This window comes from Daphnia carinata, chromosome 9 (assembly GCF_022539665.2).
Source record: "Daphnia carinata strain CSIRO-1 chromosome 9, CSIRO_AGI_Dcar_HiC_V3, whole genome shotgun sequence".
NCBI classification, from domain to species: domain Eukaryota; kingdom Metazoa; phylum Arthropoda; class Branchiopoda; order Diplostraca; family Daphniidae; genus Daphnia; species Daphnia carinata.
The window spans coordinates 8428995-8440960 of record NC_081339.1 but is presented as its reverse complement, the minus strand read 5'-3'; the positions used below and the strand labels follow the sequence as shown (position 1 = coordinate 8440960).

The following is an 11966-nucleotide window of genomic DNA, read 5'->3' as shown; positions in this document are numbered from 1 at the left end:
CGTGGGCTCCTGGAGTTCGATGTCGAACGAGAGACGAGCATTCGATAAGGACAGCTCTGCATGTAGTCGATCGAATTGGCTCAGTCCTGACACACTGGTTAACTAACTCTCTCTTCTAGTGCTCTTTTAAATGGTACACATGGTCACGCTGGAAAAACAACAAACATATGGGATTATCAGCATCAAAGAAAAAGGCATCTGCTTTGACCAAGGTACAGTTAACCCTTTACTTTTTACCGCATCTCCTTACCCTAGTTGTTGCTCATCTGCGTTTACCACCTTCGTGCATTGTTTATCAACAATAGGACGCAATTCCTTCAATTCTTCTTTGAGTGTAATTGTTTTTTTATTTTTCGTGCTATTGGAACTTAAAGTTTTTAACTCAATTTGTGCACAAAGCGAATCAAGTAGTTCATGTACCTTACGTAAAATTACATGTACGTCATTGTGATAAGTTTCAACCGGCAGCCGGTACTTCTTGAGATCGGAACTAACCCGTATATTTGGGGTCCAGTAAGAATATTTTTACCTTGAATCGAGCCGACCTTGGCCTGTTTTTGTGTCAATGATGAGTCCATGCTATTTCCGCCAACGTTGCAACGTAGCCCTTGTAGTGGAGTTGTTATGGTTCGAAGACAGGATCAAGCAAAGAACCGATCGTTAACTGGAGCCAGCGCGTGACCTGACTTGCGCGCTTCTGTTTTCCGTTACTTCACTTGCATATTGCCATTTCGAAGGAACTGTTACTTACGGGGTAGAATACACCCTCCCCGCTAAATGTTGTACTGGGGAAACGTATCAAACAGAGAGGTTGCGAAGCATATGAATAAAGAAAACCAATATCGTTTTATCTTCAGCCCATGGCTTACGTGAATTTCTAGGGCGTGAGAAGTAGGCTGGCATTGACGAGGCAGTAGCAGCTATTTTAGGTTCAGACAACTGTTCCTGATAAATCAATGCGCTTCGGCTCCAGCTATATGCAAACGATAAGAATCCAAACTTGGAAAAGGACAAAATCTCAACTGAAGGCATGTGCAATTAAGAATGTTAAAACTTTTTACTGTAAAAAAACAAACGAATTTTGCTTTCAGTACAGAGCCTTTTTTGTTCGCACTTGGCATTCTACATATGAAGCTAAACAGACAGTAAACAATCCTCCGCACTATCGATCCGCCATACCAACAGATTTATTACGTGACATATTCGTGCTGTGTCATCTTTTGTTCCGTTGTGTCCCTCTTTGTGATGTGAACATCTTTTTTTTCTTCTGGGAGTACTTTTGTTTTCTAGCTAACACATACTGTACGAAATTACATTTATTAATTTGTAATACCAAACTGCACAGAATGCGCGAGCGAATGGGTGCAGAGTTCCACATTTTTTTAAAACTTGCAATGCGCATGTTCTATTATTTAAAAAAAAATATATTTTCAAATAACACTTACAATCAGTCAAGTAGAGAAATTTTTTTTACGCATACGAAAGTGCGTTCATCAGTTTAGATTTTTAGTTTCCTATTTAAATTTTCCAATCGAATAAAACAGGAAAGGTCCTTTGATGTCAGTATGGACACCTACGACAACTAGCACTTTCCTTCAAATGTTTTCATTTTGGCAAAAACGGGAATAAAAATTGAAATAAAAATAAAAGAGGCACTCGCATCTCAAGCTCAACGGAGGGTTATTTTTGAACTCACGCTGGCTGACGATAGAGAATGATTTCATGTATAAGCGGTTAGCGACGTTGGATACGCCGAAGCAAAACAATCTATCATGTCATCAGTCATCTCGAAGCGACGTCTATTGTTATGAACTCCATTGTTTGCATGCAAACCACTAAACTAACTGGAATGTAAGGTCGCATTATCATTCACCATTTTATTTGCTTCTAATACGAAGTTTGTAGCACACCATTTTTTTCAGCAACAGCTGACCCAGAACTAGTTTTCAAAGAAATTTTCTTTCGCAGAAATATGGGGCACGATATCAAGATCAGAGCGTTAAAATTCCAGACGTCATTGACGTCTGTACTTTTTCATTTCTTTTTTTTTACTTTGAAAACACCTTAGTTACGATTCTGCGGTAGATGATAATCAATTTTGCTTTTGACTTGAACTTGAGTTCAAATCGCTTCACAGACTTTCGGGGGAGCTCGAACATGCCATTAACGTCAGTGTCATTTTTCTTTTTTCTTCAGTCTAGTTTTTCACGCGCCAAAGCAACTAAGGACATCAAAGGGACCATGGATTTTAGCGGTCAACTTGGAACACTTCATTCGCAATACCGGTTAGTATTTTTTTTTTTAATATATCGATTTTTTGTGTTGTGTGAAAAACGATAGCGGATGCGTCAAATGTATTTTTCCAAGGTGACTGTTTTGCAATTATGTCTCCCTACCCCCATCGTGGCGGCGTATTCCGACACAGTCCTAAAATGTGTGGGAGATCGCCTAAATGTGGTAATGGCCAAACGTCAGTGTTTTGGACAAGGGGAGTTTTATACTTGTCACGTCTATATTCGTCCTTCCGTGTGTTTCAGGAAACATAGTTGGCTATAGTTCGATGACGGTGCCCTGGTTTTTTTTTTTTTTAACGTAGAAGTGTAGCCGCAGTAGAATAGACTTTGAAGTTGGTCCCACATGAACATCAATCGCCCCCTGTAATTAAAAAATGTTGAAACAATTTGTGGCGATTTGCAGAATGCAGACGGATTCAGGAAATGAGTCGGCTGGATCAGAAGACGATGACGACGTCATCTTCCATGTTGGTCTAGAGACTGTGATGCGAATACCGGCCAGAAAATCGATTCTTTCCAAAAGAAATGAGGTCTTTCAAGCAATGTTCTGCGGGCCGTACACACAAGCTCGTGAAAACCTACGACGTCGTCAATTATCGTCCAACGGTGACTCAACGCCGCAGCCCAATCACTTAACGTCGACCCCAGATCAAATTTACGATCCAGATGTTGACGGAAGAGCTTTCAAGAATCTGATCAGGTAATGGAGGCTCTGCTTAGTTCACATATTGGGCATACATCTAAATCAATGTTTACTTGTTTCTCTAGTTTCCTATACGGTGAAACCGTGGAACTTCGTTCAGTAATGACAGCTCTCGAAACCCTACACGCGGCTGAGAAATATCTTTGTGATGGATTAATGAAGATTTGTGCAACATATTTAGTGGGCCAACTCAATCCCCAAAACGTACTATTCATTTATCAGAGGACTTCCATGTATCCCGGAGCTGACTACCAACAAAGCCCGTCTTCCAACGTGGACAATAGGCCGAGTGCCCCACCGTTAGAAGACTGTAGCGCCCCTAGTGGAGAATCTCAGCAACAAAATGCAAATTTACAAACGCAGTCGAGATCGAGTTGGTGTTCGTTTTTGATGAACAGCTGCCTCGAGTTTATCGACAAAAATGCATCAGCCGTTCTTTGTTCAGAGGTAATTGCTTGCACAGCTTTCCCAACAACAATAATTTTGTACCAAGCCAGTTAGGGACGAACTATTCTAAAGTTACTGATTTATCTTCAAAGTCCAGCTGCAGTTTCATTCGCTGGAAGCAACAAAACATGGACCAGTCCAACCGGGATAAAAATAGAACTCATTTTTCATCTTTATTTTAGGAATTTGAAGAACTGGATGCGGTTAAAGTGGAGTCTATCGTCAGACGAGACGGACTTCATCTCGAAAACGAAAGTGAAGTGCTCACGGCTCTGATACGTTGGTCCGTTTTCGAATGTCATCGCCGCCAGTTGGATCCCAGGCCCAATAATCAGAGACACGTTTTAGGTCATCTTGTATGGCACGTCCGCTTTTGGGTGATGTCAGCCAACGAGTTGCAACAAGCAGCAACGATTTTAGAAACACTTGAACCTGGAGAGCTTATTAAAACCCTGCGAGCATGCAGCACCAATCAAGACATGGTTAACAGGTTAAAAGATCCTAGTCATTTCCCATTTATTGTTACACAGCCAAGGATATACCTGAGTTCTAGAGCTGCTACAGCTCATTCTGGGTCAAAGGAACTGAACAAAAATATGACAAGTTCAAAGACCTGTCTAACAGAGAAGCTTTTTATTTGTCTAGCCTGTATTTTTGAATGAAAAAAGAAATGTTCAAAAATCAAATCTTTCAGCCAAATGTATAAGTATTAATTCCTTCAATTTTATGGAAAGGCTAAATTTTTTAAAAGTCATTGTTTGATTCTGAATGACTGTTACGGTTAACGTTTCCACTGATTTTCAAAATGTTTTCCCTCTTAAATATGAACGAAACTAAAGTCACAATTCCCGAGTGAAATTTTGCAAATGCGGATGTCTATACTGTTGGTACCTTTCATTATATGTGATTGCGCATTATAATTAAGTTATTAGCTAAATTGTTTGCCATGGAATTTGGTTGAAAGCCTCCATTTTTTAACAAATCGGGAAATAGTAAGTCAGATGAACGATTTCGTTTCAATACCAAAATGTTTTAATTTTGTTTGTGTGTGTGTGCACGTTATGCAAGTTTGCCGTTCTACACAGCTGTTGATTTAATATTTTAATGATTGCCAAGCGAATACGTTAGATTCGTGATTTGTTGAAACTGTTGGGTGTAATTGCATTTAGCGTTTACATCCTTGCGATCCAAAACTATATGCAAACTGTTATTGGCTTAATACCTTTTTGTATAACCCTAAATACACTGACTACTGCGAAAATTGCGCCGCCTTATTTTCAAACAATTATTCACATCATTCGTGTCAAACACCATTCGCTTCAATCTACGCTGCTTTGCGCTACCCGCCGATTTGGTGGACTCACTTGATTTGAATGAACAAGGTGTTAACCGATATCAGCGTCGATCGTGGGTGTGCTGATGGATCCTGCTTCTTCCTCTGTATACTATGGCTATTCATATCAAACCCGTATGTCGAAGGAGAACTACCGCAGCGCTGCATCTTATACTACACCACGACGTACGCGGCACACTGATGCCACGCAGTAAAGGCAACCAAGCAGTGCATGACAAAGGGAATTGAATATGACGTAACAGCCTTCACCTTTCTCCCTAAACTTTTATTAAACCGAGAAAGAACTATGTCATCAAGGTATTTTGCCTAGAACTGCTATGTCATTAAAGGGCATCGGACTATAGTACACTAAAGCTGATGCTTCATCACTTTGCTACAACGAAGACTAAATATTATAAGGCTAGTCCAAGTTTGTCTTGCTACATTTGTTCATCCTACACCACCGCTGCAGCTACCGTACATTAAGTAGCTCTATGCAATTTTCTCTACCTGTGCGATTAAAGCCCAGATGTATATTATACATTATAGCAAAAGAACACTGCGCGACCTCTTATACAGTCCAGCTTAGGATAATAAACATTTACCTTCCAAGCTGTATCCAATTCGCGTGCTTCAGCCTCTGCATCCCTGCAGCTCTTCTGTAGGAGGGTAGTCAGTCCTACATTAAGGGAAAATGCGTGCCGAAGTGGCGATAATTGTCGCGTTCTCCGCTAGGTGGCGTTTGCTATCAGTTCAGTACTTTGTCACTCAGCTTGTAGTTAAACTTGTACGCTGTTAAATTTGTCTTCTACGTAAATAAATTACGTTTTAATAGGTGAAACAAGAAACTAGAAAGCACTAAAAATGAAGTTTTACGGACGATTACTATTTATTGTAAAAAACATACATATACAATATTTATTCCCATCAACACAATACAATGAAATAGCAGTATATGGCCATTTCCGCAAGCTACCTGAAGCCAGATAAATTTTCAATTTACTTAATCAGATGTATTTAAAGGATTTTGCAAATGAACATTTAGTGTTATCATACAAAGACCTGCAGAGGTGCACTGATGAAGTTGCCATGCCAAGTTCATTGTTGGTGAGGTATAGTCGTCTTCAGAAATACGTCTGAACATCTCTTGACATGTTCGTCCCTTCGTGAAAATCTTATTTCTCCCGTGTTGAGGAATTGTAGACTAACCTCTGGAGCGTTATTCTGTATCACTACAGGGCTAAAACAATTATTTTTTTCGTTCAAAATTCAAGTCAACGTTCCAAATCATTTTTGACGATTTTACGACGAGGCAAAAATACGTTGCCCATACGTTTACCTCCCAGCCGAATGCCTGAATTTACAACGACTTGCGAATAGGGTTGCATTGACAACGGACGTAGATCACTTATCTCTAGCAAAATAGAAGATGTTGCTGTCTGGAATTGTGCGAACAACTGCAGTAGAAGATGCTATCAAAAAGGTAAAGCAAATGCATTGCTCTCTATACGCATAATTTACAATCCTATGGGCTTATCCTGCACGCATGCCTATGTCGATCAACGTCCTTCATTTTCTTTTCATTTCGGATGACAGAAAATTTTATTGTTATGTAACTAAGCGGAGTTTCTCTTGTTTAATTTGCTTATCTTGGTTGCAATTCGCAGCAGAAGTTGGTGTCTCCGATGCCAGCTAAATCTCCCAAATTGAAATGGATGGCTGTTGGAGGCTTCGTTGTGGGCTTCATGGCAGTTTTGAAATACACCGGCAACCTGAATAAGGCGTTCTTCATTGATTGGTTTAAAGAAATGCCAACAGACGTTAAACAACGTGCTGGTGGAGGCATGGCTGAGTCACCAAGCGACGTCAGACTACCTCCTGGATCGCGCAAAAACTAGGTAACTCCGTAACGAAGTACCAAGTTAGCATTGGCCATTAAATAGTTTATTTTAAAATGCGATCTGATTATCTTCTATGTTGCAAAAGAGCTGTATGGCTGCGTTGGAATAAACCCGAAACCAAATGGCTGCTCCTTTTATTTTATATTCTGTTTCCAAAATTTCACCTTTTTTTAAAGTATAGCGTCTGTGTCTACATGCTTGCATTGAGATTTGAAAATATATCAGTTAAAAGCTACGTAATCTTCTTTAGCTGTCAATTTTATCGACATACGTCGCCTTGGCTTCACTGAGTCGCTATGAATTGCTATAGTTGGTTAAAACCTATTACAATAAATAAAGAAAAGCATTTAGTTGCCTATAAAAGCCGAATAAAAATATTGTGGTTTGATAGAAGTATTCAACTTCTCTGTACGATTCTTCGTTGACGTAGCCATTATGTTTAGTGTTTGTTAATATGAAAACCATGGCTTAATTATTCCTTAACCATTAGCTTGTGGCTAATAATTCAGATAATGTAATGCTTGGCTTCGCAGCATTTGTACCTTGTCCAAGTGTCTTACATATTGCTGTGCTGGAAATCGATCGATTCTGGATTGCCAAATCAGAAATAAACGTTTCCGCATATGTTTGCAATCGTCGTACAATCGATGTCGGCCGTCGTCCCTAAGTCGAATGTTGGCTATTTTTCTATGACGGGCATTGCCGGGTCTTCATTTCTGTTCCAGCTTTTCGACGAGTAAGATATCACATCAAAGTCTACAATGGCTCAGTGGTCTGCCAACAAATATACTGAAGAAATGATGAAGGTAAAATAACCGTACAATTTTGCATTTCCTTACATGGGACGAGCTTTTTTTGTTTATAAAGCGACACTATGTATTTTGTTTTAATGGGACAGATAATGCGAACTCAAGGCTTCAAACGAACCATGACGGGAGTGGTGATTGGTTCGTTGGCAGCATTGTTGACGATAAACTACAACAAGAAGAAACATGGAACTTCCGAAGGCTCGCAGAGACATTAAAAGCTGCCGGAATGACGTCAAGCTGGTGAGTTACGATTGCTGCCACACATAAATGAATCTGATGTCCATTAACTTCAGAATTTATGGCAGGATGAAATCGAAAATTCCCAACTGGACTTGACCAGAATGAGGGGCAGCTCATTTATTCATCGCTGTTGTTGCGTCATCGTTATGCCGTGTTACATTGTTCTTTGTTTCTCGTTACTGCGTTCTGCACAAGATCGAAAATAAAACTAGTTAAAACTGATGATACACCGGTATTTGCAAATCTACAAATTTCAGCACTTTGGCCCACTATTTATCGTATGACCTCCTCATTCATCTCGAGTATACCGAATATACATGAAAGGCTTTTTATCGAAGCTTGTCGTATTGCACAGCCAACATTACAGAATCATATAGATTTATTAATTGATTTTGGGTACTATTCAGAGGCTATTTCCACCATTTTGTTTTTATTATTATTGTTGTTTTCGTAATAACACAAAAGACGCACGGCCAAAGACGATATGAGCGTACGAACGCAAGAGGTGCAAAGAGCATCACCTCTTATTTAATTATAATAGTGGCTTCCGTTCCAGGGGGTATTGGCTGTGAAATACAAACACGATTATTATAGTACATCTACAAAACACTTTAAAGGCAAATTCCATGAACGTAAATTCGGAGTGGGCATACGCTTTGCTTTGATGAGTCGGTCTTGTCCGTCTGCTGGTGATGCGGAGCTTCGTGTGTCTTCCCTTCCCGAGCCACCAGCAGTTCGGCGAAGAATTCCCTGTTCAGATTGCCGGTAATTTTCATAACACCCAAGAAACCCAAAACAACACCTCCGATCGCCGCCCATTTCAGCCCGTTTTTAACGGGAGGAGTTTTCTACATTAATTTTTAAAGAAGCAGAAGTCAAGTATTCTGAGTTCAAAAGATGTTCAGACGAACTTTCAACAAGAAAAATGAAAGCTCTTACAGAATTATGTAACGGGATACAGCATAACGTACGAACAAGTGTTTTACTTACCATATGGGTTTCGTGAGCAACATCACTTCGCTTTAAAGTCGTAAAAGGCATCTTGTCTCAATGTAACGATTACTATGACTGTGTCTCCGTACATTCGCTCTTGAAGAGACTTTGAGAACAACGTCTGTCAATCGAGGCTTATTTTTTGGAGAGAAAAATTGTGTGCGTTTGGGGAATAGTTCCCCCCGATTTGGAATGTTAACGTAAAAGTGACGTATGGTTGTTGGAAATGGTCTTGCATTTAATGAGATTGTAATGCGTCCCGATGGTAGGACGACTAAAGAAATGGTTGGACGTTTTATTTTTGTTTAGATAACACGAGTTCAGCGTCCCAACGGGGTTGACCGAAGAACGTGACTGTTTTCTAACGTGACACAAAATCAAATTCTTTAGTCGGATGGCAAATGCTGCAATACCGACAATAAAGCCAAAAACAAAAAACACGTAAAACTTCAAAAACAAAACAACTAAACATTTTAGTTCGTTGACCCGGCCGTTTGACATGGACCAATCAGACGCAACTTGTGCGGTTTCAGCCTTTCGGTTATTTCATATCTGTTCGGTCTAGTGCAATCAGTCACGTAAATCAGAAGGACGTTGGTCTCGCGCGCCTGTCGCGGGTAAAGCAATTAAGCTGCGGTCGTTCCAAGCGTACCGCGTTTGGCTCTAACAAACTAATCTTTGAATGGTAGTTTGTTGAAATTCGATGAGGCAAATGATGGGGGAAAAAAATGGCACTCCTCACAGACTTGTAAGATTAACTACACCAAACAGCGAGATTCATTCGGAAAAGGATCGATACATCACCACCAAAACACCCACTACAGAGACTGTCAAAATATAACGCGATGGTTATGAATGTCAACTAGTCAAAGGCATCAATTTGATTTCACGACTTTGAAACAACACTGTTGGACTGCGATAAGATCGGTTCGGAAGTGAGAAGGGGACTTTACCTGTCTGCATCCTGCTCCAATATAAATAGGAGGCTCCTTGCCAACCACTGTCCAGTTCGTTTGCGCCCTCATTGACTTTACGAAGGTAAATATTCTCTTGCTTTGCTTTTTTTCTATTTCTTTATAATTTTTGTTTGCTTTTTTTTTTGCAGATGAAATTGACTTTGATCCTTCTCATTTGCTTCGTGGGGGTTACTTACCAACAAGGATACCCGTGGTCACCATTCTATCGTCACTCACCGCGCCTATTTCTCTCCAACAATTACGATGAAAATGACCAACAGCTTTCTGCCAAATCTGCGTACGACTTTGAGGTATGTACGCCGTTGTTCTGAAACAATTTTCGAAATTTTTCACGATTCAAATTTGTTCAAAAATTAAATTTTCATTTTTAAATTTAGTTAGCAGATTCTCTGAGTACGTATGACGATGATGAAATTGCGTCTTCCATAACCGACGTCCAGGCGAGAATCCCCTTTAGCAGTGCCAGGAAAGCGCAAAAGAAATTTTTCGTTACCAGCGTATTTCCCAATTCGCTGTTCCCGTTTAACTTTCGACCTGTGACCGTCACAACCTTAACGACCACAGCACTTTCTGTCGTAACGTCAACGGCCGTGCTTGCCACAGTACAGTCGTGCATTCCTGCTACGCAGTTTCTTACCCAAGCAGGAGCCGGAGGAGCCCCTGTGGTATTAACGACGACCTGTGGTCGTCGAAGACGCGACATCGACCGGCCGGAGAGGCAAATCGAAACACAATTTGATGATTCAATATCGCCGACTCGAGTTTTACCGTACGTTTAGAAAAAAAATAAATAACCTTTTTTTTTTGCGAATCATTATGCATTCTTAAAATGACGTCATTTATGTTTAGATGGGCCACAAGCAGCGTCGCACCCAACTTTGTCACGTATGACGATGTCAAGCCTGAACTAAGGTCGTCGCAGGAAATTCTTGGAGAAGATCATCGCCAAATATTTCGCGTTGGAGGGGCTAACGCGCGTCAACGACGTGGTTTGAGCCTGGTACTGACTGTTACCTTAACCTCCACATCCTACTCGTTTTCCACTACGACCCTGAAGAAAACAGTGAATTTGAGTGGGCAAGCACAACTGTTATGCATGCCAGCAGGTTTTGCAGTATGTTAGGCCACCGAATCTTTGAATATTTTATACTCCCCACGTTTCATGCATTTTTGTTTTCTTTTTAAATGCTCTTTGACAAACTTAGCCTTTGTCGAGAGATTAAAATTGCTTACAAGTTTTCGCTTCTTTTCGGGGGGTAATAATCTCTCTATTTATCTGTTCCATTTTGCATGACGTTCAGCTGAATTGCCTATCCTCGAATTGCCATCGAGGATGACCAGTTCGTAAGTCTGGATCATTAATTTAATTAGAAAACAATGACAGTTACAATTAACATCTACGACATTTTGTTGTGAAGATACAGAGGAAAACTTTATGTTTCCATTCGGATTTATTTTTTTCTCCTGTTGCTCGCCTTACTCCGCAAAATGTGTACACACAAAAAAATAGTTTAATACATAATTTTTTAACATTCGAATGAAAAATACTGTAAATCTATTCATTATTCGCCTCTCTTAACGAGTGATGTTTACAATCTTCTTTAATTTATGTCCTATACTTAACGTTTATTTTTTAAAAATTTAACGCACAAGGATTGGCACGCCCAGTAGACTACGCAAAAAAATCTTGACCTTTCACAAGTGTACCCTTCGCGAACGCTTGACGGCGGTTACACATTCATCTTTACGTAACGCACGAAGTTCGATGGCGATGAGTTCGTCGACCCCCCACAGCAATCGTTACCGTGATGAACGTCTTCTCTGTAGATATCACAAGCATCGCCTTGTATGGGTTTTCCATGACTGGCTTTGCGTCAAATGGAAAGATCTGTGTCTACCAAGCCGACGTTTTTACGGTTCCGTTTTCTCTGATTGTTGCGATATATATGCACCCTGTTGCACGACAGATTAGAGAAGTCATTTAAAACATTTCGATGCTATATGGTTTTTGAGGAGGTATTTTCAATAGAGAGATATTTCGTTGAATAGGAAAAACCTATAGATAAAAATCGTGTGTGTACGGTTTTAGTCGGGTCATAAATAGAAGCCATTAAGCGTCAACGTTAGGCGATGTATCGTCTCAGCATTAATTACGACATTTTTTCGAAGGTTAAGGAAGGGCCGGTTTTGCATACACGATATGCTTGTTCAATAAGCAAAGGCTCCATGCCATAGCTTTAGAAATGGGAAAAGCCGCGAGTTAGTCAAA

The 11966-nt window shown here is 40.2% G+C and overlaps 4 protein-coding genes and 1 long non-coding RNA gene across 5 annotated transcripts in view; 3 read left to right on the top strand and 2 right to left on the bottom strand.

Moving 5' to 3' along the window:
* LOC132088280 (uncharacterized) overlaps positions 1-6062 on the bottom strand; it is a 45153-nt gene extending 39091 nt beyond the window's left edge. The window contains exon 1 of the mRNA XM_059496825.1: positions 6057-6062. The gene's annotated coding sequence lies outside the window, so the exon portion shown is untranslated. The remainder of the gene's footprint in view (positions 1-6056) is intronic.
* Positions 19-4706, top strand: LOC130700821 (BTB/POZ domain-containing protein 6-B-like). Its single transcript, XM_057522809.2, has 5 exons — positions 19-212; positions 2197-2285; positions 2698-2994; positions 3063-3444; positions 3627-4706. Exons 1-5 carry the CDS (start codon positions 168-170, stop codon positions 4104-4106), a joined length of 1293 nt encoding a protein of 430 aa, XP_057378792.1. The 5' UTR covers positions 19-167; the 3' UTR covers positions 4107-4706.
* Positions 6063-6153: 91 nt separating the features above from the next.
* On the top strand, positions 6154-6802 carry LOC132088295 (uncharacterized). The gene is made up of 3 exons (XR_009421754.1): positions 6154-6260; positions 6445-6683; positions 6764-6802. It is a non-coding gene; the product is annotated as an uncharacterized LOC132088295 (long non-coding RNA).
* Positions 6803-8160: 1358 nt separating this feature from the next.
* Positions 8161-8854, bottom strand: LOC130700809 (uncharacterized). Its single transcript, XM_057522796.2, has 3 exons — positions 8718-8854; positions 8381-8575; positions 8161-8293 (listed from the first exon to the last, which is right to left on the bottom strand). Exons 1-3 carry the CDS (start codon positions 8766-8768, stop codon positions 8252-8254), a joined length of 288 nt encoding a protein of 95 aa, XP_057378779.1. The 5' UTR covers positions 8769-8854; the 3' UTR covers positions 8161-8251.
* Positions 8855-9663: 809 nt separating this feature from the next.
* LOC130700801 (uncharacterized) lies at positions 9664-11242 on the top strand. Its single transcript, XM_057522788.2, has 4 exons — positions 9664-9758; positions 9826-9987; positions 10075-10466; positions 10547-11242. Exons 2-4 carry the CDS (start codon positions 9826-9828, stop codon positions 10818-10820), a joined length of 828 nt encoding a protein of 275 aa, XP_057378771.1. The 5' UTR covers positions 9664-9758; the 3' UTR covers positions 10821-11242.
* Positions 11243-11966: the final 724 nt, after the last annotated feature.

What these genes read in the sequence shown, in the direction of transcription:
- LOC130700801 (XM_057522788.2), top strand. Translation starts at nt 9,826, where the DNA reads ATGAAATTGACTTTGATCCTTCTCATTTGCTTCGTGGGGGTTACTTAC. An exon ending in AATCTGCGTACGACTTTGAG is followed by an intron (nt 9,988 to 10,074) that starts GTATGTACGCCG and finishes TTTTAAATTTAG; the next exon opens with TTAGCAGATTCTCTGAGTAC. An exon ending in TCGCCGACTCGAGTTTTACC is followed by an intron (nt 10,467 to 10,546) that starts GTACGTTTAGAA and finishes ATTTATGTTTAG; the next exon opens with ATGGGCCACAAGCAGCGTCG.
- LOC130700809 (XM_057522796.2), bottom strand. Translation starts at nt 8,768, where the DNA reads ATGCCTTTTACGACTTTAAAGCGAAGTGATGTTGCTCACGAAACCCAT. An exon ending in TTGCTCACGAAACCCATATG is followed by an intron (nt 8,576 to 8,717) that starts GTAAGTAAAACA and finishes AAATTAATGTAG; the next exon opens with AAAACTCCTCCCGTTAAAAA. An exon ending in CCGACTCATCAAAGCAAAGC is followed by an intron (nt 8,294 to 8,380) that starts GTATGCCCACTC and finishes TGTATTTCACAG; the next exon opens with CCAATACCCCCTGGAACGGA.
- LOC130700821 (XM_057522809.2), top strand. Translation starts at nt 168, where the DNA reads ATGGGATTATCAGCATCAAAGAAAAAGGCATCTGCTTTGACCAAG. An exon ending in ACACTTCATTCGCAATACCG is followed by an intron (nt 2,286 to 2,697) that starts GTTAGTATTTTT and finishes GGCGATTTGCAG; the next exon opens with AATGCAGACGGATTCAGGAA. An exon ending in GCTTTCAAGAATCTGATCAG is followed by an intron (nt 2,995 to 3,062) that starts GTAATGGAGGCT and finishes TTGTTTCTCTAG; the next exon opens with TTTCCTATACGGTGAAACCG.